The following is a 27,935-nucleotide window of genomic DNA, read 5'->3' as shown; positions in this document are numbered from 1 at the left end:
GAATAAAGCCAATGAACATGCAGAGCTCCCTGGTTCATATAATCAGACGTAAAAGTATACAAAAAACGATATATATACAAAAATAACCAATTAAATTATTTAATATTTAACAATACAAATTTGAAATTCCAACGGAAGGACCGATTTTACCAACACGCATTTTTGTAGAAACACACTAGCTATACTCATGTCACTCAAGAAATAGTTATACTATATATTGATATATATTGTTTATTACTTATTAAATGTTCAAAATATTTATTTATATATGGACTGAACCAGATTTTGTAGACTGTCACAAGAGGACTTTGCATCTCCCAATAACATGGATGTGTTTGGCTTATAGAAGACAGGATTATCAACATCAGCATAACCAGTGCCTAGTGTTCGTTTCATAACTATTACCTGAAAAACAAGACGATTTTGTTTGTACAAAGATGTGTTTAAAGATTTCTATGTGGGTTACACAAATAAAAATAACCACAATATTGAAACGAAGCAAATACATTGGCGTTTTACTTCCGAAAGAAAGCAATGTTATCTCTGAATCGTTTTGTCTTTATCCGAGGTTACCGTTGCTGTTTATTTCATGAAAATACATTTTGTGTGTTATGCAGTGTAAACGTATACCTTTAGGTAGCCTAGATCCTCCTACACTAGTCTCAATGTTTGTATATACCGACCTAGCTGTTATTTCAAATTGCAAGCACCACGTGTTACCATACCAAAACGTTCTTTACGATTAAAAAATTGTACGATTACTAAAGACGATATTAAAAATTATTTTGGCTCACATCCTATATGCCCTGGAGACAAATAGTTAAACACATATGAACTTCCGCAATTATATGTAAAAAATCATTGCAGTGTGTTCCATGCAATTATTCAAACTCGTGAAGAATGATCACGAAGTATACAAATGCTAACAACAGTAATGGATAAGATGAGTATAAAACACACACATAATATATATACAATATAAAGATTGTATACAATACAAAGATTTTTGTCTGCATGTTTCCGCGACATGTTTTAAATTCCTCTGCGACGGAACCCAGATATACTTATTATGTTAATTATGTGGTTTCCCCTCTTAACATTCGTATATCAACAACATTGTTCTGGAATGGGTCCAAATCAATGTTAAAAATATTCAGGTATCTGACATATGGAAAGTATATACCTATTCCATTATGAATAAGTAATATAGCCTAATGGAATGTCTTTGACAGTCAGAACACACCAATAACCTCATACTGATAGTCGGGATACTATGAGTATGTACTATGCTGCATGTACTGTGCTATTTTTGTAACTCAACACAAACACTTGGCCAGGATATAATCTTAATAAGTCCTTGGAGTTCAGACAACCATAGCGTTCGAATGTTTTATATTGAGCTAAATATATACAATTTAAGGAAGCGGTTGATAAAGACCATATATAACATTGTTATCCTACACGTTTTAATAGACAATTCTTACCCACGGGGAAGTCTATAATCGACTGATCTAGATCAGTGACCATACAGAAATCCAATTAATTAATGATAACTTCCAATCTTCCATGCCGATTTTGAAAGGCGTTTTAATCGTTTGCATAAGTAATTCAGAGCTCAAACATATAATCTTTGACTTATGTAGACTCTTCAAACAACCACCAGCTAGAGGACCGGTTACACAAGTTTTTAGTACGATTTAGTATATGAATAACACGTAACACGATTGTGATAAAATACAATGTACAACAATGTTGTTATGTTATGTTATCATCAAATGTGGTATAACAACTGCCTAAAATAGACAAAACATTCTCGACGTTTCGAACCGAGGGCCTTCGTCAGGAGAGTTAGTAAGGTCATACATACTCTCCTGACGAAGGCCCTCAGGTCGAAACGTCGAGAAGTGTTTTGTCTATTTTAGGCAGTTGTTATACCACATTTGATGCTAGTTTTTGAAGACGCTGCCACGCTGCTCCCTGGTTATATGTTATGTTATGCTATATGTATATTGCTCTACATATAACAAATACTACGGCGTGCGCGCCTGCTGTGGTATATATATGTTGTGGTATGGTATGGTATGGTATGGTATGGTATGGTATGGTATGGTATGGTATGGTATGGTATGGTATGGTATCATAACAACATGTCTGACAGTCATCTGACATATGTAATCACCCAAAAATGAAAATAATGAAAATTGAAATAATTGGATTGCACCAAAAATGTTCCTCCAGGAAAATGTGGGTAAATACGGCTGATAAAAGTTCAAACGGACAATAATTTTGATTTAAAATTTACAAGAAATTTATCCAAAAAGATCAACTAATCATTAACAGTTTCTGCATCGTTTTCTCAGTATATCAAATTAGCATGGTAAACCATTGATAAAAGGTCAGTGAAATGTTTATAAGATGGTTTTCACGTGACGTCAGAGATGGAAGAACGGGCTTAGGAACATTGTTGTTGCGCTAGTTACATAAGACACCAGAGTGCGTTATTACAAATATCTAAGTCTAAGACATTCAGTTAAGAACTTACATTTTTGGAATTCCACACTTCTAGGACAGGCATCCCTGCAATGATTGAATTAGGATCATCTTGAGCGGCAGAATTGACAGTATCGTTGGCACCAATAACTAAGGCTAGATCAGTATCGGAAAAATCATCATTTATCTCATCCATCTCAAGGACAATATCGTACGGTACACCAGCCTCGGCTAAAAACAAAAAGAGACGTAGTAAATAGCCATGCACACTAATGGTTCGGTCACACATACATTCAATATGATATATTGACGTATACAGCAATTCAAAACAGACGTTCAATCCATATTGAATCAATGTTTAAATTGAGAAATTCTTGATGAAGGACACGGACTCGTTTGTTTTAACACCGGGGCTATTTTTCGTGGAAAATCTCGAGGAAAATCCAACGTTAATTTCAAAAACATTTTTTAGCTCCGGATTGAGCAAAATAGAATTATTTTCCCAGGATTGTGTAATAATCACCTAGCAATACATTAAGCTGTCCTGGCATACGCCCAGCCACGGGATGAATACCAAAACGAACATTCTTGCCATTCTTTCTCAACGTCTCGACCATATCAGCAATGGCATACTGTGCCTTAGCAACAGCCAGACCATATCCCGGTACGATGATGATATTCTTAGCATCGCGTATCAACTCCACTGTATTATCACTATTGATTTCAGTATGTGTTCCTTCTATCTTCAGTTTTTCACCAGTACCTGCGGGAATTTAACAAAATTTTGATAGTTGTATGTTTTATTAATAATTTATCTAAAAGTTCACATATTATGATAAGACATGTGAATAAAATGATATGTTTTCCATCATCACGAGTGAGCACTTCAGATTTTTTATGAAAGTAAAGAGCCAATTAAAATTATTGCTTTTCTCTCTTTAGAATGCTGCAATAGACCTTTTCAGCTTGCATGCAAATTAACCCACCTCAGACCATGTGATTTAAAATGGGCTAATTTGCATACAAGCTGAAAAAACCAACAATGCCAATGGCAATAACTATTAAATACAACATTCAAATTTTGGAACAATAAATTGGCACTTTGTGTGTGTGTACAGATACAATTTTACTAAAAACCGTTAAGTTCAACAAAATGTATACTGATTACAATTCTGGGCAGCATGTAGGACGCGAAATATATATAAGAAATCGGGAAATCGGCCGAATGGAATGAACAGTTGAAACAACGACTTCTGACAGAGAGATTCTTGCATAGGTATCGTGAGATTAAAGACTTGACCCAATTAGAGTGGTGACGTATTAATGACGTCATAATAAGCGCGCAGGTCGTGCGCACTCAATGCCTGAACGGTAGCATCATTCCATCTTGATGCTCTATCTTTATATAATGTTAACAAGATTCGGCAGTCGTGCATTGAACCTCGTAGGTTATAACAGCAATGACGACACAGCAGAAGAAAGTGAGATGGAGTTAGACGACTCTAAAGTGATTTCGGGGGACTGGGTTTTTGTACGAGAAAAACGACCTCAGAGAAGTTGCACCAAACGAAACACGACTCAAACAGATGAGTGGTACACCGTGACAAGAAAACGAAACAAAATTAAGAAGCCTCATTCAGAATTGAATCTTGAATACGACACAATTGATGATCTATTGCAATCTGAGGAGAACATTAACACAAAAGGCATAAATAATTCACGAGAGAGTGGTTTTGTTGGAATTCAAAACGATTCAGTTGGGACGGTCTTAACTCGAAATCAAAGACGACTAATGATGGCAGCAGAGGAAAGTAAAGCGATGTTAGAGCGAGGAACGAAACCAAAACGCCTTCAAAATGTCTCATTTCAGAATAAACATCAAGTCGTAATGCAAGGGGAAAGTAATAAAAGAGCGCGCAAAGGGCATGGGAAACGTCGTAGTTGAACGTGGTTTGTTCACGTTCTCCTCGTGAAAAAGCGAAGAAATATGGACATGTGTATTTGTATGAGAAGCTTCAGGGATTAGAGAAAGCAAATCGTGAAAACTCCCTAACGACTGCCAAATCTTACTTGTCAAGCGCAGGTTCGGCATTAAAGTTAACACCGAGGTGCTTCACTTCGTTTGAACAACACTTAGACTCGAACTATTATACATGATGAAACACTATACAATTATCAGTGTTTTCGGTACTATCGTCTTCGACAGTAAGTCTTCAATGCGATAAATGCATCCTCTTGTGTCGGCAATAAATCCTGCACTGTCGTTTGCACTACCAATGTTTTTATTTGTCGACTTTTTAATTAGCGAGAGATAGGTGATGCTAATGAAACATTAGGCTTTCAGAGTTTGTGCTATGGTGGTATAGTGAGGAAAGAGATTCCTGAACGACCTTCGTCGCTATTCTTTTTTATAATATTGCTTAAAAATCACCAAAACATCCTTTTTCTTTCCCAAAGCATCACTATACGATTAATTCGGAAATAAGATATAAAGAATTCCATTTCTATTCACTTAAATTGTACACTCTTCCCCCCACACACATAAAAACACCCCCCCTTGCCACACACACACATATAATACACCCCCCCCCACACACACATAAAAATGAGAACACTGAAAGGACAATTATGGTAATTACACCAACCTGTAGACAATGTTCCATAACCTCCAAACAGCACATTAGCCAATGACCTGTTCATTGCTTTACACATTATGTACGACAGAATTCCTCCAGAGAAGCCAACAAGAGCTCCAACAATAGTGAGTAGATCATTCTGCAACATAAATCCTTCAGCACATAATGCCCAGCCACTGTAACTGTTTAATACCGTGATAACAACGGGCATATCTGCTCCACCAATTGAAGCAGTCATGTGAACTCCCATTATCGATGAAAGTACGCCTGTGGCACCTAAAAATTGACACCCACTTGATTAGCCGATCTTAGGTTTAAACCTAATGGAAGTTGGGAACATCCTCGGGTAATGATATTGTCAAGGCAGCTTGCTTATTAAAGACCTACCAAGCGTTGCCATTCCAGGTGTGAGATCATTTGTTTGCATGTAATACGCCAAAGCCCCAACATTTGCTAACGCCATGCCTCCATTGAGATAATTCTTGCCGGGCAATGAGAGAGGATTGGAATCAAGTAAACCTTGCAGTTTACCAAACGCTGTCAGTGAACCAGTGAAGGTTATCCCACCAATAAAGGTTCCAGCAAATATGGCGGCTTTGTGAACGCCACCTGAAGGATCAGTCGCTAATACATCGACGTCTATCATATATTTAGAATACGCAGTTAAAACAGCAGCTAATCCTACAAAACTATGGAATAGAGCAACCAACTGTGGCAGGTCTGTCACGGCGATACGTCTTGCAATTATTGCTCCCACTGTACCACCAATACCACACATAGCCGCCATTTGGCCCAGGATTTCAGGGGAAACATTTAGTGATCCAATCGTAGCGGCCATGCCAGTTGAAATACCAATAATACCTAATAATAAAATAATAGTTAGTGGGTCAGTGAAATGTTACGATGATTATTCTACACAAGAAAGAGAGCAGGGACACGTTAAGACAAAATTGAACCCATTTGCTACAATGCACGATGCTAAAACGGTGAACTTCACTGATCGAATAGTGTGTCTCAATATCAAGATTACTTAACTAGCTGGTTGAATCCCATGTAATATAATCTATGATGTTACATGAAAACTAAAAAAAGGATTTCCCGGGTCAGGAGGTTTGCAAGCCTGGGGAGTGTCGTCTCCTAATGTTTTTAATGCGATAGACAAAATAGAACACGTATACCCCGTAAGGGTCCTTACCTAATGCATTTCCAGCCCTTGAAGTAGTTTGATGCGATAGACCCGCTAGAGCACCAACACAACACAAAGAGGAAGCAAGATATGCCATCTGATGGATATCGCTATACCCCTGATAATTACCATACAGATAACCTCCCATTAACAATGCACCAGGAATACTGTATAGATAGGTATGTTCAGGAGGATCATCTACAGAAATTACGATGATATTATGAAAAAGATGATTTCGTTTTATTGTCGAATTAAACTGTAAAAAAAGAGAGTGTTTATCATACGAATCCATCTTTCTCATGCGGGTCATCAAAACTGTTTAATGTCCTCACTAAAGAATTTATTGAATTGAACTAATCGCACAATATCAGATGCTTTTGTCTGCAATCTCGGAATCAAAAACATGTACCAGGTGTGTGTGTATATGCAATGGAATTTTGCTTATGTTGGTAATAATGATATGGGTATGAGCAGTTTTATCAAAATACCAACTACCACCTTGTTTCTAGTGATACGCCGTAATTACGAGAACCCCGCATACCCACCCACCTGGTCGTTTAAACATGTCCAACATTCGTTTAGTAATAATGAACCCTCCAGAAATATTGATCGAAGAAATCAATGCAGCCATGGCAGCTAGTGAAGTGGCAGTGTTGTTAGGAAGAAAGCCACCACCCATCATTACCAGTCCCCCTGCGGCTGTGATACCAGATATTGCATTAGTAACAGACATGAGGGGAGAATGCAGAGCTGGGGTGACACCCCATACCACTTTATAACCGATAACACCAGCAAGAGAGAACGTGGTCACCATTGTGGCAAATGCAGGGTTTGGTGAAACAAAGCCAAGACCAATAACACTGGACAGTACAGCTAGAAAAGGATAACTACAATTAATATTTAGCTCTCTTTACCATACTCACCTGTAATAAATTTTAATAACGTATAATAGTATAGGAGTATAGGATTTTATGAGTTTTGCGATTGAAATCATGAAATTTTATTGATAGTGGTTGTCAGTCAATGGAGAACTAAAATTGAGCAATCAAATTTAGGACGGCAAAGGTAGTGACCTGTCGCATTTTGCCTCCAGATGTTAAACTCACACGAAACGCGCTCGTCACCATGCCAGTGGTAGAGTAACATGAAACGTTAATATGAACACCTACCAGCTGTTCCACCAGCTTCATACATCTTCTCCTGGAACGGACTCATTTCTGGAGGTTTCACGACGGCTTTTTCTTTAGCGGCTTGTGTTGGTGCAACAGGAGGGGTTGATGGGGCAGGAGGCGGCCACATCATTTTTCCTTTGTCAAGAACTATTGAGCCACGAACAACATCATCTTCAAGATCAACATCAAAACGATCTTTCTCACCCATAGACAGTAGATACTTTGTCATATTGTTAGCATACAGTGTACTAGCTTGAGTTGGTAGACGACTTGGTAAGTCTGTATAACCAATAATCTGGGGAACAAAACACAGGGAATAGAGTAATACACAAACTATAAGACGCCCGTAAACATTGCCGGAGGAAACGGCTGATGGAGGTCGGCATGGTTGAGCTTTACCATAACCCATTTAGTCTTGGGAACTCATGACGTGGTGTTCTTTCACTCCATGGAACAACACCACAAACGTATAATTCTCAATATGATGAAAATTGAGATTCGGATACCGCGTGTATAAACTATCAAAGGGGGAATATTCGAATGCTAATTTGTTAATTTATTTTCGATTATTTCCAAAATTCGAAATCAGAACAAGGCTTAAATCAATTATTAATAAATCAATGCGACTTGGGTCGGTTGTATGAAAAGGTAGTGGGCCTATAATAATCATGTTTTTTGAAGGTGACTACAAATTGATTACTCAAAATGTAGTTGGAACCAACAGATTCTGCTCGTTAGAAAACGAATAAGTCAAAGAGAAGGATAAAATGTTTATAGTATATTAGTACTAACTTGCACTCCTTTATAGTTATAACTCTCGCCAGGTCTTGTCAGCTCACAGTTTCCTCCAGTTTCAGCTGCCAAATCAACAATGACAGAACCCTGTCTCATTGATTCAACCATTTCTTTTGTGATAAGTTTTGGAGCTGGTTTGCCCGGGATCAATGCTGTGCTAATGATCACATCAACTTCCTTTGCCTGATTCGCAAATAACTCCATTTCTGCTTTTATAAATTCAGGTGACATTTCTTTTGCGTAACCTCCAGTTCCTAAAGGGCATGCCGAAATAAATTTCATTTAAACACATGCGATGATCCGCACCATTGAAATCCTAAACTATAAATTGTATACGCTATAACTCAGTATAACCTCACATAGCCAAGTCTCAATGTGTTTCTGTAACTATGGAATGATCTAAAAAGCCTATGCGCCATTTGATACACAAGTTTCGAGGATCGTGCAGGATGAAAGTTCACTAGTATTAGGGATAGATAGGTTGATAAAAACAGGAATGGAATACATTTTTGTAAAGTGGTAAAAGTATTACGGATAACAGTGAAGTGTACCAAGTTGCAGACGCACTTGTAGAAAAGTAAAATTACGATTCTTTGATCCCACTCAACTCGACTCAACTCGACTGAAACATGCAACACGCAATGGAATAAAACAATTCGCTGCACAAATTTTAGAAGAATCAAGCGTTGTAATTTGTAAATACGGCTGGGTAGTAGGTACTTTACATAGAATGTTTAATCGAGCTAGAGTCTCTAATCACAATGATGGCTGACTAACCTTCCCCTGATTCTTCAATGCCTTTAATTTCCAAGAATTCAGCGCCCAACGATTGAACTTGTTCTTTCACAGCTTCGCGCGTATCGAACGCTCGCACAATAGCGCCCAGCCCCTTCGCATTAATGACAGCTGATAGGCCAGCAACACCGCCACCTTAACAAAACGAGAAAAATTTTAATAAGTCTGAAAATCTTTAGTATTTTGCACTTATATCAAAACAAAAACATTCATAACAGTACCTATCACAAGAATTTTGGCAGGGGGAACTTTTCCAGCAGCGGTTATTTGGCCCGAGAAAAATCGACCAAAATGATTGGCTGCCTCAACAACAGCTTTATAACCAGCGATATTAGCCATTGAGCTCAACGCATCAAATGCCTGTGCCCGACTTATTCGTGGTATACAGTCGACAGCAAAGCTTGTCAGTTTCTGATCAGCTAATTTTTCCACTAGATCTTTATTTTGTGCTGGATACAGAAAACTTATCAAAGTTGAGCCACTTTTCATTAATTCTGATTCATGTACTCCAAACTCAGGATGGTTTTCTGGTGGACACACCTGCAAAGATGTAGCACAGATAGTAAAAAACTGTAAATATGTACCACAGACAGTAAAATATTAAGCATATGTTGTGCATAACTATTTTATAACAATCTTAATAATAGAATGGTTTAATCAATTGCCTAAACTGAAAAACTGCTGGGTTTCATCATATAATTTACTTGCTATGATAAACAGAACTGTTCCCTTCTCATAGAATGTCATACACCAATGAAAAAGATAATTGTCGTATAATTATTAAAGTATACTAATGCACTGCTATATATCTAAAATCACCCAGTCCCGATATGTAATAATTGCATTATTACAGACTGTACCTTGATAATAATATCTGAATTGGTGTACATTTCCTTCAAAGGTTTGATCTGAGCTCCTGCCTCTAGATAGTCAGCATCTTTGAATTGAGCATTCATTCCAGCACCTTCCTCCACAATGACATTAAATCCTGTTTTTATTAAGGTTTTTGCTGCATCTGGCGTTAAACCAACCCTCTTCTCATCCAGCCGGATTTCTTTAGGGACACCAATAGTGAACTCATTATATGGCCTCCCTTTCGGTACCTTGTCATTATCTAAAATGATGAACAGCATTTATAGATTCCTAGAATCTTGGACTCGAGTTATAACACAAATTTTCTGATTTTGAACTTAGTTTCACCTTGTTTTAATTTTTAATAAGTAGATTGACCATTAAGTAATTTAGCTTGTAGGAATATTATTAGATTGATTGTTAGCCAGAATCAAGCAGCAAAGATTCATTACAATCAATTTGTCTTATATCCAAATCTTAATCAAGGTTTTCAGATTACCTTTTGCTTGTGTTGAACAGAATTTGGTAGCACCACATCCCAGTCTGGGTAGAAAATTAGCATCCTAATATAAAAAAGTTGGATAATATAAATATATATGAAAATAAATCTTAAAGTAAAGAGAAAAGTGGTGTGAGATGTAATATAACAAAATAATTACATTACCTTTTGTATAAAACTTTTTAAATGATAAGTCAGATTTGTTCTAACATTTCTGGACCCTAAAATTATAATATATTCTACTTGAATGTATTTATATTAACCATCAAATCACCAGAATAGGATAAAATCAGGTATATACTAATACTATATAGCTGTATATTATTTGTGAGGTAGTACCATTAACCAGCAGATTGATAAAATAAAATGATTAATGACTGGCACTGTTATAAATTGCCTAATAGATTATATAATTAATACTACCTGTCAGCAATTGTCCTGGACTTCTTTTTAAGAAAGCTGCACCTGCTTGAAGTAGCATTTTGTTCAGTTTATCTTCTATTGCCAGCAATAGGGTTCTTAAGGAAAAATGTTTAAATTGGCTGTGACATCATTACTAGTAAATCAGGGTCACAATCTATATTAAGAATTTAAGAGATTCCAATTTATGCATTCAGTAACATCAAAACAGGAAGTTCTATATATCTGGTATTTGCTTACAATTTATCCCTGGTGGAGTTGGATTGGCAAGGTATACTATAATTGCTCCCCACTCAAACATAAAATCCCTATCTTCTTGCAACCATATATTTGTTATCATCTATCACTGTACAATATCAGACATGTTGCAGTCACAAGACTCACCACATGTTTTAACCTAATCATTTAACCTTCAATTTGCAAGCAAAATAAATGGAATCATGCAACATAAAAATAATATCTGCTAGAATATATCAGGCTATCAGTTGGTTGAACAAGACATTTTTAAGAATATTCAAGGTATTGGTAAGGGGGTAATATCAGCACTGAAGATAATATTTATCACAACCTCTTTACCATTCCTGATACTAGGATCGAATACCACTTTACACAAAAAATTATTGTATATATTTTTGAAATATACTAAACTGCTACAGATCCACAATGGTTTCACAATAATGCCACAGTTTCAGTAGATTTCATTAATTCCATGTACTTACGATAAAATGTCGAAATTTGGGCGCGTAATTTCGAAACCAACAGTTCATTTTTTCAGGCTAAATAAACTAAACCTGATATAAACAGGCATGACAGGATATGGCAAACATATATTGCCTAACCGTGCTAAATTCTTCATACAAATAACAATACTTTGCAAAATCTGTAATTAGGAATTCTAAAACATGGTACAAAATCATCCCATTCATTAAACATAGCTATTTTAACGTCTTTTACTGAGATATGACTACGCAAATGACCTAGGATAAGGTAAACGAATATCAACACACGATATATAATATGTACTGTACAATTGCAACGTGTCGTCAGTATTAACAAACGGCTAAATAGGTGAAGCAAAAATTTAATAATTCCTTGATTTCACATCATTTGAAATTATCAAATATTTTAGTAATCGTACAAACAATTTTTGCGCTATGAAACATGATAATTCAACTACTAAGATTAAACAGACGTGGCAACTAAATTCAAATATTAAACCGTAGGTTTCAAATGACGCTTACGTTTGTGTAATTTGAATTTATGCTTACCAACTTAAACACCTTCCTAGCTGATGTATTCTTTCTTGTAATGCGATCTAAGTGACAGTTCTATAGCCAATAAAGTAGACCAATTTTCCTACTCAATTACTTTGTTCCAAGAATAAACGTGGAAACGCCGGTCTTCCCCAGTCGCACGTGTAATCACGCAGGAGACTGAGAATGAGTACCGTAAGAACCATCAAACATAGGTAAAAATGGTAAAACCGTAATCCATATCTAACCTGATAACCACACGATTGGTAGATGATAAACATGCAGTAAACATAGAAATTAGTAGTTTTTCGAGAGAACAGCTTACAATAGTATACCTATTGCATGCTAGTCAAGCTTCATTAGCATTCAATGTGCGGAAAACATCTTGATAGAAATGAAATGGGACGGCCAGGCAACTGCATGTATTATATTAATATTTTTTTTATAAAATTATAGTACATAGACACGGTCTCGCTGATTTCTCTTTCATTTAGTCATTGTTTCTCTTATTCAGTGATTGCCAATTTCAGTTTTTTTTTTCAAAATCACTGCATGCAAAAAGTTTATGGTAATCATATTTTCACACTATCTTCAGCATCAACATAGATATCATGTAAAGATGAAACGGTTAATTCTTTCCTCAGGTCATCCACGGAGATTGAAGGTTGCCAACAATAGAAAGAAACCTGAGAAAAAAGTGATAAATGAAAAGAATGAATAAGTTATAAGCTATAACATCATTAACATGGCATTGAGACCGTGCAAATTGTGGAAGGTAAAGGTGAAAACTGACTAGTTTTAAAGACTGTTAGTTTTATTTCCAAGGTTTGAAGAACGGAAATTTTGAGGCACTCTTCATAATCAATACTTGAAATTGTTGTAGTATAGGACATTTTTCAAGCATATATATATATATATATATATATATATATATATATATATATATATATATATATATATATATATATATATATATATATATATAATATTATATATATATATGACTTGAAGAAAATTAGCAATTTTATCGCCTTTCATCATAAATTAAAATCCAAAGGAAGAAGCTTGTACGAGGATTTCTCTTACTCTAGCTTATAAATAAGGGGGAAGGCATTCTTATGATCCCCTCTGTTCCGAAATCAAAAGAAATATTTACTTGTGTAATCTCTTGTGTAACAAGAAATCCATTGTCAGAGAAGCGACCAAGTATGTTTCCACAGTCCAGCCAAACGAATGGTGCGAGTGCAGTCGATTTAATCGTTATTAGAAATTCATTACGTGACGGGACGAATGAAATTGTTAAAATCTATAAAATAACATAAGCACACAATTAGTATAGACCCACCGCTTCCCTTCATATTCTCTTCTCGAGGAAAACGATCCAAATTATACCTTATGGTTCGGATCAAGCAATTGTACATTTGCAAGCGAAGAAAAATAAAACACGTTGGTTGGAATGTCAGGTGTGTTTGCCGTTTCAGGGTACGTGGAAAGAGTTAATACACATTGACTTCGGTCTTTACAGCTACTTGAACCTAACAAAGCATCAACATCTTTTTGCCATACTTTTACCTGTAAAATATATTACAAAATATATAAACAAAATAATATATTATTCACAAGCAAAGGACGATGAACCTGCTTAATCAATTACACAGTTTGGTTATTTACCAAATGATAGTAACTGTTCACTCTCACAGACAAAAGGTCTCGAGAGTCAGCTTTTTTAAGCCATATCTAAACTGAACTGCAGTGTATGCGGGTTGCAACGTTCAAGTTTCTACTTACAGATGACTGTTTTGGTACTTTAATGCTCATTGTGATAGTCCTGAGTGGTTCTTCCAATATTCGCCACGACCAAATACTTATCGTTAACTTTAATTCATTATCCTTAATTACAAAAAAAATTGTAAAAAAATACAATGTCTAACCCAACTCTAGTTAATTATGGATGGCTATAACAAAGAAAGACTGTGATGCATGCATGTGAGGTATATATAAAAACAAACTTATGTATAAAGCCCGTTTTAATTCTGTTTCAATCTTCCATGGTAATCTACTCGCGCGTACACTAATCATCATCACAGACATCACCGCATGTTTTTGGCAGTTATCAAACCTCTTACTTCTTTAGTTTGCTACTACGTCTACTTGCATGGTAATTGAATTTTCTGCCAACTTCGCCTGTGAAGAAGGCTATAGACATGCAATTGATGCATGCACTAACAGGTAAATAATTGCACGGTAAAAACCGTTGCGTTGTTGAAAACTTAGAATACGCTTTAAAAACGAACTATAGCTAAAGTTTATATGATTCGCGCGTTAAGAATTGTTGTATACATGCAACTCACCTCGAGTAGATCGGAAACGGCAAAGATATACAAAGTATTATTGAACTCGAAAGGTGAAATAATAATTGGCGAGAAGAATTCTTTAGCGTAGTAATGCAACATCTATAATAATATAAATTACATTATTAAAATCTTGTTCATGATTAAATTGCAATGTTGCATCATTATAACTAGTGAAAGTGAGGAGAGAATCTAAATCCTAAGGCAATCGATGCACATATCGTTACATGGAATTTTATCAGTTTTGATCCATGCTCCATGTGTTTTATTTAATCCGCGCGAACCATCGTTTTTGAAGGTAATTCTCACTAGTATTTGATGGGGATTAGTCGCTCAGGCTTCTTACCATTCAAAGGATCAGTTCGATTGCCAGAACGCTTCAGATTTATACTAAATGCATGTACGCTGTCAAATTCAGCCATGACTGCGGTGTCCAAAGCAATTTGGTATAATTATATATACACACCTTCCATCTTCCTCCATATTCCAATGATGACCAAGTTGGAGCTGGCCAAATACTGTTCAGCCTACAGGAATCAATCAATAAAAGGCAAATATAAGGAATGATGAATTAAGTTTTCTTATTTCTTCAACGAATATTCCTACATTCTATGTATAGGAAAACAACAAAAGAAACATCGCCCATACTCACTGCCAATAAATAGCTCCCATTGTATGACCACGACCCTGTAGGTATAATAAAAAACAAGGTAAAACATACCTTAGAAAATAAAAGGAGTAAAATTACGGATACCATCTTTTAAAAATTTTGAAGAAAAAGCGCTACCAAATATCCTCTAACTTCATTAAGTGCATAAATGTTAAATTGATTTTAATTAATTCTACTTTTGGCCCTCGACAGTTATGCTGCTTGAATACACTTCAGAAGCTTTTCAAAATTGCTAGGGAACTAAACTCTTTTGTTCTTTGACAACCAAGTGGACAGCCGCTTGTGAAATTCCGAGGTTGTTTTTTCACCAATCCTGTGTGCATAAGGTGTTTTCACTCATTTCCATTAGAGATCAAGCCGGCATATAGTCATGCATGGCAGCTACCGTTAACAGTATACCATGTTATGATATAAGAACCTACGTACGGGTGCGCAACCGCATTGCATGGAGCGTTTAGCCTGTTTTGCATGTGTTTTCCACTAGCGATATTTTTCGCGCAAAGCGAATAAAAATAAAATGCCGCTTTGTATGAAAAGATTCCAATTATTTTTGAGGGTATTGAACACCCTGAACATGGGATTTCATTTGCAGCATGACATACCTCATTCAAGACACTTCGAAGTCGTCGGTAATGTTCAGATTCCGATTTTATACAAATAGCTTGTGAAGCCTGTAAAATTACATATATTATTCCAGGTTACTCAGCTACTGGTGAGTTTTAAACATATATAAAAATTAAAACAAAACATGTTGTTTTTATTATTCACGCGGCTTGTGGCCTTGAAGCAACCTTGAGCTATTACATTTTTATCACTAAGGTGAACATGCAACATGACATATACTTGACATTTTGATTAGCGGGTATTTTGTAACGTTATATATAATTTCCATATTGCATAAACTCACAATCATCATCACATATCTCAGAAACAAAGAAAAACGCGAAAGATCTCTAAAATATGTTCGACTACCATGCACCTGATGAATGCTTTAAAATGAATAAATACGGAACCTTTGTTATCTTAGAAGTTTTTGTAACAGCGTTTCTTTATTGAAAAGTGGCGCTGCCATGACGACTTTAGTAGCAAGTAAAAAATATCACGTAACATCGAGTTTGCATTAGCTAAATAACAGCTCTAGTGATATAATATAATTAATTAAAGTACGTAAAACGGTAAGTACATGCATGGGTTATAAATTTGCTAGCCAATAATCACCAGCTCATAGAATACCAGTTCGTGGAAGCAAGAAGAAAGCGTACGTATAACAAAAGGTATTTAATTAATTTTTGATTATGTTGTGCAGCATATCTTATGTTATGTTGTTTTATTATTTTATTGTCGTTCTTCCTTAGCCGAAAGCAATGGTATAATTAAAATATACCAAGCCGAACCTTTCACTGCAAATACGTTCCAATATAAACAATGAACATTGTGGCAGAGTTTTCTAATAACTTCGCATCAAATGTTCGACCTATATAAGGGCCTTAACAACATACATGTACACATATGTACATCTGGCTATTTTTTAGCTTCGTAAAAAGGCAATGAAGTTAGCTTTGGTTGGATGTCTGTTGTTGGTGCTCTGGTTAGGTCAATCTCAAGCTCGGTAACCTTAACAATTCGTTTAGTTTTTAGCCAGAGATAAATTTCTTTACCGTTATCATGTCAACAAATATTTTTACATATAAATTACTCTTATATTAATTTATGGCACTCGTTTATAGCTTTGCATATCTGTATCGTTTTATTTCTATTTTCATGCAGTAGACCATGTGTACCGCCAGCTTGTGGGCTCCAACTCAATGAAAAACCGAGGGAAAATAGCCATATCAAGCGGGGAAAAATATGGAGGTTATATTTCACACAATGATATACACCCATGCATGCATATATATATATACACTATTCTTGAGTTTTTCTCCTCAAACCACATTTCCCGCAAATTTGCAGGATGTTAAAATTCAATGGACAACGACTGGAATTGAATAAAAATCTGGGGCCTGTTAACTTGGAAAAAAGGTATATTTATATACATTAATTCTTTTTGTAAAACTACACTTGACTACAGTAGTACTTTTTGAACATGTTCTGTGATTGGTTTGTTTTCGCGTTAGTTTCTTTTATCCTATACAAAATCATGATAAATATAATATCATTGTTGTCTAACATGGATTTGTCCGAAGCCATTTCTATTGAATCCCCCCTCTGTATAACAACCTTCGTCCGCGGATTAAAACGGACCGACTTCAGGAAAAAAGCAAATACGGTCGTTTTTTCCCTGCACAGACAATGTCCCCCGCCGTGTAGCGGATGAAATGAAAATGGTAATAAATCCTGTCTGGCTATGAGAGGTGATTTGACTTTTAAAAAACGAGCGCATAAATCTCCAAGCTATTCATAGCGGATAAATCAATTAATTTAATTTTTCACTAATCTTGTGTTGTTTTAGGTTATCGTGAACTCAAAAATTAGAGAAGATATAGAAATGTTTAAGCAGTGTTTTAGTTGTAGTCATGCATGCAAACGTATATGACAATGTATCCTAATCACCAGTGTCATACTATAATAATAGAAATAATAATATAGCTGTAACTGATCGTTTTATTTCTGTTCGAACATGTAGGCCAACTTCAGACTCCCGATATAGCCCCTCCCGTGATCTACAGGGTGTCCCAAAAAATGCCCCTCTATTGAAATCAAGCCTTTGTTAGAATCTTAATATCATAATCTTAATATTATGATAAACCCAATTGAAAGCAAGGCATTTTATTTAAATGCCTCAACCTATATAATAACTATGCTATGCCACACTACCCCATTGATCATGCATTCAAATTCTAAGAAAAGCTTCATTTCAATAGGGGGGGGGGCTTTTTTGGGGACACCCTGTATATTTACTTGTAAATTTCTTTATCGTTATTATGTCAACAAATATTTTTACATATAAATTACTCCTGCTTTATGGCACTCGTTTATAGCTTTGCATATCTGTATCTTTTTATTTTTATTTTCATGCACTAGACAATGTGAACCGCCAGGTTGTAGGTTGCAACTCAATGAAAAACGAGAAAATGAGAGGTGATTTGACTTTTAAAAAAAGAGCGCATAAATCTCCAAACTAAATAATAAATTAATTAATTTAATTTTTCACAAATCTTGTATTGTTTTAGGTTATCGTGAACTCAAAAACAAGAGAAGATATAGAACTGTTTAAGCAGTGTTTTAGTTGTAGTCATGCATGCAAACGTATATGACAATGCATCCTAATCACCAGTGTAATACTATAATAATAAAAATAATAATATACTCATCAGCGGCGTTTCCTATAGCTGATCGTTTTATTTCTGTTCGAACATGTAAACCAACCTCAGACTCCCGATATAGCCCCTCCCATGATCTACATACAGGGTGTCCCAAAAAAGTCCCCTCTATTGAAATCAAGCCTTTGTCAGAATCTGATTACCTTAAGATTATGATAAACCCAATTGAAAGCAAGACGCTTTATTTGAATGCCTCAACCTAATAACTATGCTATGCGACACCGCGGAAATTGGTATAGGCTTAGCCGCAATTCTCGATACTTAGACGTCAAACTTGGTGAGAAAAAAGATTTATAAATATTCAAGAAAATATGTCTTGCACAAAAGATTTGAAGCTTGCTCACGGTAAAAACGAATCGTCTGAATTAATAACCTTGTGTATACTTTAAGCCTCAAAATAGCCATTTCACAGCGGTCAGATGTGTATGATGAGCTGTCAAAAGATTGCAGAATGCGTATTCAGAAGAAAAATTGAACTTTTTTAAGATATTCAAAAGGTTTCTCTTTGATAGGGTGATACAGAAATGCACAATTGTGAACCAGCGATTAGATTTTCGGGTTGAAACGTCTTAAACACCAATTTCTGCGGTGTCATGCTATGCCACACTACCCCATTCTCAATCTCAAGCTCGGTATAACCTTACCCGAGACCTTACCAATTCGCTTAGTTTTTAGCACGAGATAAATTTCTTTATCGTTATTATGTCAACAAATATTTTTAGATATATATAAATTACTCCTGTTTTATGGCACTCGTTTATAGCTTTGCATATCTGTATATTTTTATTTTTATTTTCATGCACTAGACAATGTGAACCGCCAGGTTGTAGGTTCCAACTCAATGAAAAACCGTTGAAAAATAGCGATATCAAGCGTGGAAAAATGTGGAGGTTATATTTCACACAATGATATATGTACACCCATGCAATTATGATACAATAAATGCAATTGCACACTGGATTTTTTTGTCTACGCCTTTATGTAATTAATCATAGTAAACTTGACAGGTTACATTTTATAACCGCTTTGTTATAGACCAGCTTTATTTTCGAAGTGAGAATTATGGGCTGAAAAGAAAAAGGTTTGCGTTACAATATTGTGGAAACGAACTAATAAAATAAATCTTGAAAGCTTTTAATTGTTCTCTAGAAATTTAAGAATTAGTGCAGAGGTGAGAAATTAATTAAAAGATCAAGACATTTGCCGCCATCACCGAGACGACTACTTTATTCTTTCTGATATCGTTCTTCATGTTTTTTAAAGATTTTCAACTGGTTTAATTTTTCTCTAGAAAAGGACATCATTTGTGAAGTGAAAAAAATAAGCAATATGACATAAAAATACTTACCAACAGCAAAGATATGGCAATGGACAATCACCTGGACATCTCTCTGCCCAAGAAGGACACACCACAGGTTCAAATCCGCAAAAACCGTTAGACCCACAGCGGAATTCTGTAAGATTGAAACATACAGAAAGTATATGAGAGATTTTTATGTAGCTATTTGGGGTTCGGAAATACCGCTGCTTTCTTAGGGCTTCCCGTTATATGTATTTCAAGTTCACAAAAAAATCTTTGTAAAATGCAATTTAACCTTTATTACCACTTTCATTTCAAAATTTTCAATAATTATTCGAAACACAGACTTCCTACGAAGACCGACTAAATAGCCTCACATCCTAATACCGTTAAATTACCTTCTGCAGATTCACTTGTTGATTCACTTGCAGAATCACTACGGCCATTAACCGCAGAAAATGCCACAAAAATAATCAGCAACAGGCAAACATTCATACGGATCTCCATTTGTTGGGAGAATATAATTACCTAGAAATTAATAACACATAGATGAAAAGAATCAATAAATGGAAACTCATGCAGGATTGGAAACATTTATGCGATTAAGGCGGGTTGTCTTAATTGGTAGGATATATAGACCTAGGGTTTACGTTGAATGCAGGAATTGTTGTAGCTCTTTGAAATAATTTCAAATTGAAATAGTGGAATATTTACATTGATTAGTTAAAATCCTTAAGACTTTAATTTTCAAATAAAAATTACGCTATTGATCAGACAAGCATTTCGCATCGATTTTCCAGTATAATCATACATGTTCAAATATAAAATAGAAAATGGAAAATTTAATTTTTAGACGATTATATCAGATCACCAAGTAACTAAGAAACTGGAAACTATTCGAATAAATATCCTAACTATTTCAACACAAGATGATGCTTACCTCAGTTTGTAGTCTGAAACGTAAAGATTTTAAAACTTCGAGTTGTGTTGTTGACCCGAATATATGCTATTCGTGGGACTAAAAATGTCAAAAATAATGCAGTTTGACACTTCTGAAAAGGATATATCTGTTTTCAGATGAATATTTAGATTACTCTGTCGGATACGAGTGTCTCGACTGTTAATCAACGATATCGATAAGTAACGTTCTTTCCGATGGCCGCCATATTAACGAACTTGCCTGCATGAGTAATATCATACCTAATAAAAACATACCTATAGATTTAAAAGTATTTAGTATAAACCTAGTAATAGATAGGTAGTATTTTTCTTTATTTTCTTTCGTAAAAGTTTGCAGATATTCAAAACCATGGATTACCAGCTGAAAGTTGAAACTTGTCACTTCTAACATTGTGGCATATTTTAATCGCGTGACCTGGCGCGTCCTTCCTGGGGAATAAGTTATCAAAATTTAATATTTCTGTTTATTTTTGTTCTGTGTTTCCAAGTTCTCAGTAAATGCTATAGTCTATACTGAAACAAATAGGCCAACACATCCTCGTGGTCTAATTGGTATTATTGGAGTGAGCGGGAAAAAATACATTTAAGTCGTGATCAGAATGCTTTTATATTTACCATTGCACCTATTGTACTTACATCATATCTCTTATATCATGCTGTCCACAAATACCCCTTTGTCCTTTAGCAAATCTATTAATCGAACTCTTATGGTTATTAAACCTTAACCTAAATTGGCTATGGCAGGTGATTTGACTTTTAAAAAAAGAGCGCATAAATCTCCAAGCAATTTATAGCGGATAAATTAATTAATTTAATTTTTCACTAATCTTGTGTTGTTTTAGGTTATCGTGAACTCAAAAACAAGAGAAGATATAGAACTGTTTAAGCAGTGTTTTAGTTGTAGTCATGCATGCAAACGTATATGACATCCTAATCACCAGTGTAATACTATAATAATAAAAATAATAATATACTCATCAGCGGCGTTTTCCTGTTCGAACATGTAAACCAACCTCAGACTCCCGATATAGCCCCTCCCGTGATCTACACGGTGTCCCAAAAAAGTCCCCTCTATTGAAATCAAGCCTTTGTCAGAATCTGATTGCCTTAATATTATGATAAACCAAATTGAAAGCAAGACGCTTCATTTAAATGCCTCAACCTAATAACTATACTATGCCACACTACCCCATTGATCATGCATTCAAATTCCAACAAAAGCTTCATTTCAATAGGGGGGGACTTTTTTGGGGGACACCCTGTATATTTACTTGTTATTCAGAGGAGAATATTATTAACTCAGCATTCATGCGCGATAGCAAAGAACTAACTAAAATTAGTTTATTGCGTTGTATTCAGCTATTGTATAGAGGTCAGCTGAAAAACGCGATTTTTCTCCGCTGAACTCTATTTAATACCGTGACAGGCGAAATTGCATCCATATATATGGGATACCACTACGTGTTATTCAAGATCGAATTATTTTCTCCGCAAGACAATGGGATTGCCTTTTTTTCTCTAAAACGTATATAATATATGTTTTACCTGAGTAAGGTATAACACGTCCTTAAATTGTTTCACAGGTTCCGTTGAATTTGGAATTCTAAAATGCATCTTAATTTCGTTTAACATTTCCTCGTTTCCTAAAATTTAAGAAAGTCATACATTGGTGCTGCTTGGAACTAAAAGAGCCTTATCAAAATATAAACAAGCATATACTTTTTACGTAATCCGCAATCCGCCTCGATACTTTTAGACTGGTTTTCTCATGTCGTAATTCTTTGTTATCAGTGCGCAGTCGACGTACGAAAACTGTGTTACAGCGACTTATAAGAAACGTGCATGTATTTGAGAACTCAATATGTTTACCTGAGCCATGATGTTGTCTGTGCATCATGATTGGGCTAAAATATGACCAATCTTCCTTCACGGTAACGCTGGAAAGCGTCTGAAACTGAGGCAAAGATTGAAGACCGTACTCTGAAGCAAATCTTGGTTGAGGATATCCCCGGATGTCCAGGCAATCCATTGTGTAATTGTAGTAATGGACTAGAATTATGTTTAACGTAATCATTAGTAAGATCCCTGCCGGGGGTATTGGTATATGGGGGAAATCCCCCCCCCCCCAATGTAGAGGCAAAATGCCCTGGGTACGAAGTTGATTAGTTAACGAAATTCTACAGTACGCGTTTAAACAACTTGTTTTATCTTGCTCGTACTTGGTCTAGATGGTTTTAAACAGTTCATTAAGGAGACCCAATTGGTTGTCTATCTGATGTTCGTCGCAACGCGATACATTACCGCTATATACATTGGAAACATATCTATATATATACTGGCTTACCATCCCCATAAAAATCACTGTTTGGATTGCTGGAAATCCATCCTTCTTTCTCTGTTTGTAAACCATTTGATGGTGATGACGAGACAAAAGGACGGGTGTTATCAAGTCCTAACACGGTGCTTCTTATCGTATCAATAAAAAGCTTGAAGAAAAGGAAATAAATATCAGATCACACGACAGTTTGTCTTTAAAATTGTTATTGTTTCGGCCATATTGAAGCGATTTCTGCATTTCTGCCAATTCTAGTAACCTCTCATATCTCTTTCTTCGCTATATTTCTACTTCAAACAGGAAATGGAACCAAAATGTTCGAGGGTTTTCTTTACCAAATTTTCTCCTTTTCAAATTCTTCATTTGTTTTAATATTTTCGTATATTACATAATCTTTTCTTCACATTCATGCTAACTTACTAGCTTTGTTCATACCCGTGCAAACTTATATACACCCTCATCGCCTCGCATGACCCGTTATCGTGGAAAACACGCAATCAGATTTTGAGACATTAATAAATAAAATTTTAAAGTATTTTAACTATACTAGATCTCAAAAGAATGATTTTACTGTGTTATTCTGTTCTGTGTACTATACTATGCTTAACTTTAAAATGGTTCATTTCACTGTTTATTAGAGAGAGTACAAAGAGGAATAATACCTTGATGTAACTTTCTTTATAGAACGTGAGATTCTTCACCCCATACCTAAAATTGGTTTAGAATAAATAAGTGTATGTCCGTTCATTGTAGTCAAACGAACACGAGATTGACAATCTAGAACAGTAAGGTGCGTTTGTCGTCACGCTGAGACGTAGCCTCAGAATGATCGGAGTTAACCTAGGTAACTTGTGCATTAGATTTATTTAAGTATCTACCATGATATATTATTTACCAATTTTGTGAAACACTTGATTCTATCTCATTATTTCCACTCCAGACCAGAACGGAAGGATGGTACTGCAATCTTTGTATCTGATGAAAATGAAACAGAGTTTCAAAACAAATATCATATGCATGACGATCGATATTTGATAACTGATCAATATATACCTGATGCGTAACTTCTTTTCGAACAGAATTCAAGAAAGCTTCGTCTGCAGGGTAATAATCACATGCAAACATGAATTCTTGCCATATCAGTAAACTACAAAAACCGTAAAATTTCTTTTTACTTGATTGATAACATAGCTATAAGAAGTCATTTCGCCATATCAACGATGGAGCGACTCGTATACAAAAAAAAATATGCGCACCCCAGTTCATCAGCAATATTGTAAAATGAGTCATGCTGGTATATTCCACCGCCCCAGTTTCTTACAATATTCATGTTGGCATCCACAGATGACTGCAATATATTGCGTATGATGTCATCACTGACTCGATCTTCAAATGCATCTATAACCAAAACTTCGTTTCTGTGCTAAATGGCTTTGTACAATCAAATAGCATGCACTGAAATTATAAGTTGGTAAATGTGCACCTATAAAACCTGTTTGATATAAACTCTTCTGCGGTTTTCGAAACTTTTCTGCGGTTAGGTAATTGGAACCATATTGCAGTTTTTATACAGTTATAGGTTAATCTGAATTAAATCAACTAGGGGAAAAGGTTAGGATGTTAGGTTTTTGTGGGCAAAAGGGGAACGTTATAGGGTTAGGATATATAATGTAAAATAAAAATCGATAAACAAATGTTTCAGGGATGTTTCATCGATAAAAAATGTTTCAATACTGATCATAGCTAAACAAACCTGCTGGTATCCAGTTTGCGCCTTTCATAAACATGGCAACATCATTGACTTTATAATAGAAACTGAGACCTTAAAATTAAAATATATAAAAACAAGACAGTTGTCATGCGCCATGAGTGATACATGACTATATCACAGGATATAGAGAATATAATTATGGTAAAGTGATAAGGTTGTGCAGTATGATATCGATACATCATTTTCGCTGTTTTCTATGTAAGGTATTGTACAGTGGTATATGCTGCGCTAGCCGTAGCCTTTTCTCCATAGGGTGTTAGACGAAAACGATTATTATTTTTTCTATACCTCCAGGTATTTTTTCCTGAACAAGCTGAACTTCCCGGAAACCAATCCGTACAGTTTTATTGGAAATTTCAGACGACTGCGCATCTCGATAAGTTACCTAAATATAAAAGTTCTTTATGTAGCATCTCTTTTACAAAGGTAAAATTTTCTGCAGAAAAATCTTTTTCGGCTCAGTGATAATCAGGTCGCTTTGGACATTCAGCCGAGATAAATTTTTCAAGTACTATTTCTCTCGTCATTCATATGATGAGAAACCCAAATATTTATACAATGAAATAATACAATGAAAATACCTCCGCAATAATATTTGTAAAGCTATGCGTACACCGCGAATGTCCATTATCGATCCTAATAACTTAGCATTCATTTTGACGTCTCTCGAATGACTGTATTGTAAAAGTGCTGGTTTATTTATCACTCGAAATCGTTTGCAATCTTTCGAAAAGTACTTTTAGTACAACAGCACATTGAAAGTAAGACATATGAATTAGTTCTCCCCTAAATATCCATTATAGAACTTAAAATGATAACTTACAGTAAGAATGTAAAGGGACTGGGTTCCATAACCTCTGGGCCACCATGTCTTTACATCATGCTTATCATTCAACAGAGTTATGGTTGGTAAAGATATCTGAGTTTCACCAGGCATCTTACAATGAAGCATAGCCTCACTGGTAACACCAAAATGAGGTAGTGTTGCAACCATAATACCCATGCTTCCTTCTGATTCACAATCAGTGATCACCGTCACCTTTAAATACCATGATTCGCCACTGGTATTTGCTACAGATTGGGTTAAGTTAATCCATGAATATACAGTATGGTCTTTATGTTACAAACTTCACTGAAGGTTATTAATCAGTATGAATGACCATAGATTACAAAATTTCCGAATTTACCATTTTTATGCCATTAAATGTTAAAGCATACAAATAATTGCTTTTTATTATCATTGCATAATTTTTTATGTTTCTTAACTATATTATAGATTCATGTTTCCATTAAATCATTGAAAAAGTTATGAAGATTCTTATGTTATGGATACCTTTGGTTGTGTCGACTAAGATATCTTTAATTAACACACTGTCAAAAGCTTGGATAGAAATATTTTTCCTGCAAAATAGTCATAAAAAGATTTAGAAGAAAAGAAAACATAGGATGAATTACATTCCCAATGATTTTAGGTTTCTTCAATATTTTTGTCTTATGCCTATCAGTCCCATAACTAATGTTTCATGGAGAGATGGTTTCTTCCAAAATATCATAAAATATCCTGGCCGATAGTTGAAATAGGGCATTTGAAAGAAATGCCAGATAGCTTGAAGGAAGAGACTACAGAGTATCTTATCTTGACCATTATGGAACTGTTCTTGTAGAATTTATTAAATATGGAACTAGTTGGTAGCCTTTTTTGTGCTAGAATTGATCTGCAATCTTTGTTAGTATTTGTTTATGTTATGTGTATTACTTACCATATTCCTTGACTTGCAAATGCTGGTCCCCAATCCTAAAGGTTATTCAAAGAGAAGGCCAGTTAGTAAAGAAAATCTTTTAAAGCAATGTCCTTACTAAAGTGGTGTCCATACCATGTCCAAGTATCCAATTACTTATAAAGAGGTGTCAAGATGTATTCAAGAGAGAGATATATCAGCTGACTAAAAGGATTCCCATGCCCATATTTATTTATATTAAAAAGTGCTCTTGCTCGGTTGCAGCTAGGTTACTTACCCAACTGAAAGAACATTGTTTTTTCCTTATTAGATTGACATGACATTCCCCATGCTGCACAGGTGGAGGACAATCAGGTGGAATTGTGTAATTATATTGTTCACTCCTATTAGCACTGTATGTTACAGCAGAAGTGAATTTAACAGTTATTGTATTACTACCAGGTTTTAATGCCTCCTTTATACTCCATATATATCTTTGAAACATGTTGGTACTAAGCCCAACTGGGACATCATTAATATAAACATCAGCAAAAGTGTCCAATCCTTCGCAGACAAGCAGTATACTTGTCTTACTCAACAATGTATTTTTCACTAAATCAAAAACAAGTTGGTAAAACATGGTGAAGAAAATGTAAGCGTTTTCCTACTATATATTATATTATCAGACACTAATACACACCATAGAATGTTCTTGAATATGTCCAGTCGTCATAATCAATCCATCGGTATAACTCATCATTATTTCGGAAATACGGATCATCAATGACTTTAGCCTTAAAAAGAGCAGTATGAACGTAACCAGGAATCAAGGCTTCCTTAACAATTATACTCCCATTGTGATTTTGTAATTTCCACTTTCCGCTTAGGTCCAAGTGTTCTCCATCGGCATAATTAGAATATGTATACAGTATGTTGAGAAGAAAAAAGGACGTTTTCAAATACGTCAAAGATTGAAAATTAAACATAATGATTTGTATTCAGTATGACACTAGGACCAACGGTGTATAAAGCCCAGATTTGTGCGGCGTTAGGAGGTAAAGTTTTATTTGACCATTGATTGACCAAATCTGACTCTCGTTCGGCTGCCAAATCTCACCCCCCCCCTCTGATATTGCTCAGTGTCCCCCCGAACCACAACCAATCTCGTGCGATCCTTCAGGGGAAGCCAGAATCCGTCAAAATCAACCTACCCTAAAGGCTAGTTTCCACTCCGGAAAAATGGGGGGGAGTTCTTCCTATAGCAACTGTACGTCCTTTCGCCAAGTGCTGGGTTAGCTTGTAATTTTGTATATCGCAACTGGTTCGCCAGTCTTCGGCATTGCTGTCAGCTAGTAGTAGCATAGAGCTCGATGACCTCTTTTGGGTTCAAATATTTTTTTGCGTTCTTT

General features: G+C 35.4%; 2 protein-coding genes and 1 long non-coding RNA gene across 3 annotated transcripts; all 3 read right to left on the bottom strand.

The window, feature by feature from the left end:
- Positions 1–130: 130 nt before the first annotated feature.
- On the bottom strand, positions 131–12,252 carry LOC114524688 (NAD(P) transhydrogenase, mitochondrial-like). Its single transcript, XM_028545845.1, has 16 exons — positions 12,114–12,252; positions 10,849–10,943; positions 10,591–10,646; positions 10,426–10,489; positions 9,935–10,188; positions 9,296–9,614; positions 9,057–9,209; positions 8,277–8,533; positions 7,482–7,779; positions 6,862–7,185; positions 6,322–6,510; positions 5,514–5,987; positions 5,136–5,402; positions 3,014–3,253; positions 2,543–2,721; positions 131–405 (listed from the first exon to the last, which is right to left on the bottom strand). Exons 2-16 carry the CDS (start codon positions 10,904–10,906, stop codon positions 259–261), a joined length of 3,279 nt encoding a protein of 1,092 aa, XP_028401646.1. The 5' UTR covers positions 10,907–10,943; positions 12,114–12,252; the 3' UTR covers positions 131–258.
- Positions 12,253–12,345: 93 nt separating this feature from the next.
- On the bottom strand, positions 12,346–27,637 carry LOC114524689 (beta-mannosidase-like). Its single transcript, XM_028545846.1, has 22 exons — positions 27,227–27,637; positions 26,825–27,138; positions 26,569–26,603; positions 26,142–26,209; positions 25,632–25,879; positions 25,097–25,193; positions 24,791–24,859; positions 24,294–24,435; positions 24,091–24,184; positions 23,933–24,012; positions 23,700–23,745; positions 23,047–23,188; positions 22,572–22,751; positions 22,248–22,345; positions 15,722–15,790; positions 15,102–15,136; positions 14,916–14,976; positions 14,450–14,551; positions 13,887–13,988; positions 13,491–13,670; positions 13,255–13,404; positions 12,346–12,784 (listed from the first exon to the last, which is right to left on the bottom strand). The coding sequence occupies exons 1-22, from the start codon at positions 27,510–27,512 to the stop codon at positions 12,671–12,673; spliced, it is 2,712 nt and encodes a 903-aa protein (XP_028401647.1). The 5' UTR covers positions 27,513–27,637; the 3' UTR covers positions 12,346–12,670.
- On the bottom strand, positions 19,042–21,325 carry LOC114524691. Its single transcript, XR_003687110.1, has 4 exons — positions 20,683–21,325; positions 20,141–20,270; positions 19,791–19,896; positions 19,042–19,509 (listed from the first exon to the last, which is right to left on the bottom strand). It is a non-coding gene; the product is annotated as an uncharacterized LOC114524691 (long non-coding RNA).
- Positions 27,638–27,935: the final 298 nt, after the last annotated feature.

Source organism: Dendronephthya gigantea, unplaced genomic scaffold (assembly GCF_004324835.1).
Source record: "Dendronephthya gigantea isolate DGI-Jeju-01 unplaced genomic scaffold, DenGig_1.0 000031F, whole genome shotgun sequence".
Classification (NCBI taxonomy): domain Eukaryota; kingdom Metazoa; phylum Cnidaria; class Anthozoa; order Malacalcyonacea; family Nephtheidae; genus Dendronephthya; species Dendronephthya gigantea.
This window is presented reverse-complemented; position numbering and strand designations above follow the sequence as displayed.

What these genes read in the sequence shown, in the direction of transcription:
- LOC114524688 (XM_028545845.1), bottom strand. Translation starts at nt 10,906, where the DNA reads ATGCTACTTCAAGCAGGTGCAGCTTTCTTAAAAAGAAGTCCAGGACAA. An exon ending in ATAACTATAAAGGAGTGCAA is followed by an intron (nt 7,780 to 8,276) that starts GTTAGTACTAAT and finishes TTTGTTCCCCAG; the next exon opens with ATTATTGGTTATACAGACTT. An exon ending in TGAAGCTGGTGGAACAGCTG is followed by an intron (nt 7,186 to 7,481) that starts GTAGGTGTTCAT and finishes ATCCTTTTCTAG; the next exon opens with CTGTACTGTCCAGTGTTATT.
- LOC114524689 (XM_028545846.1), bottom strand. Translation starts at nt 27,512, where the DNA reads ATGTTTAATTTTCAATCTTTGACGTATTTGAAAACGTCCTTTTTTCTT. An exon ending in AACAATGTTCTTTCAGTTGG is followed by an intron (nt 26,604 to 26,824) that starts GTAAGTAACCTA and finishes AATAACCTTTAG; the next exon opens with GATTGGGGACCAGCATTTGC. An exon ending in CCGTTTCCGATCTACTCGAG is followed by an intron (nt 13,989 to 14,449) that starts GTGAGTTGCATG and finishes TTTGTAATTAAG; the next exon opens with GATAATGAATTAAAGTTAAC.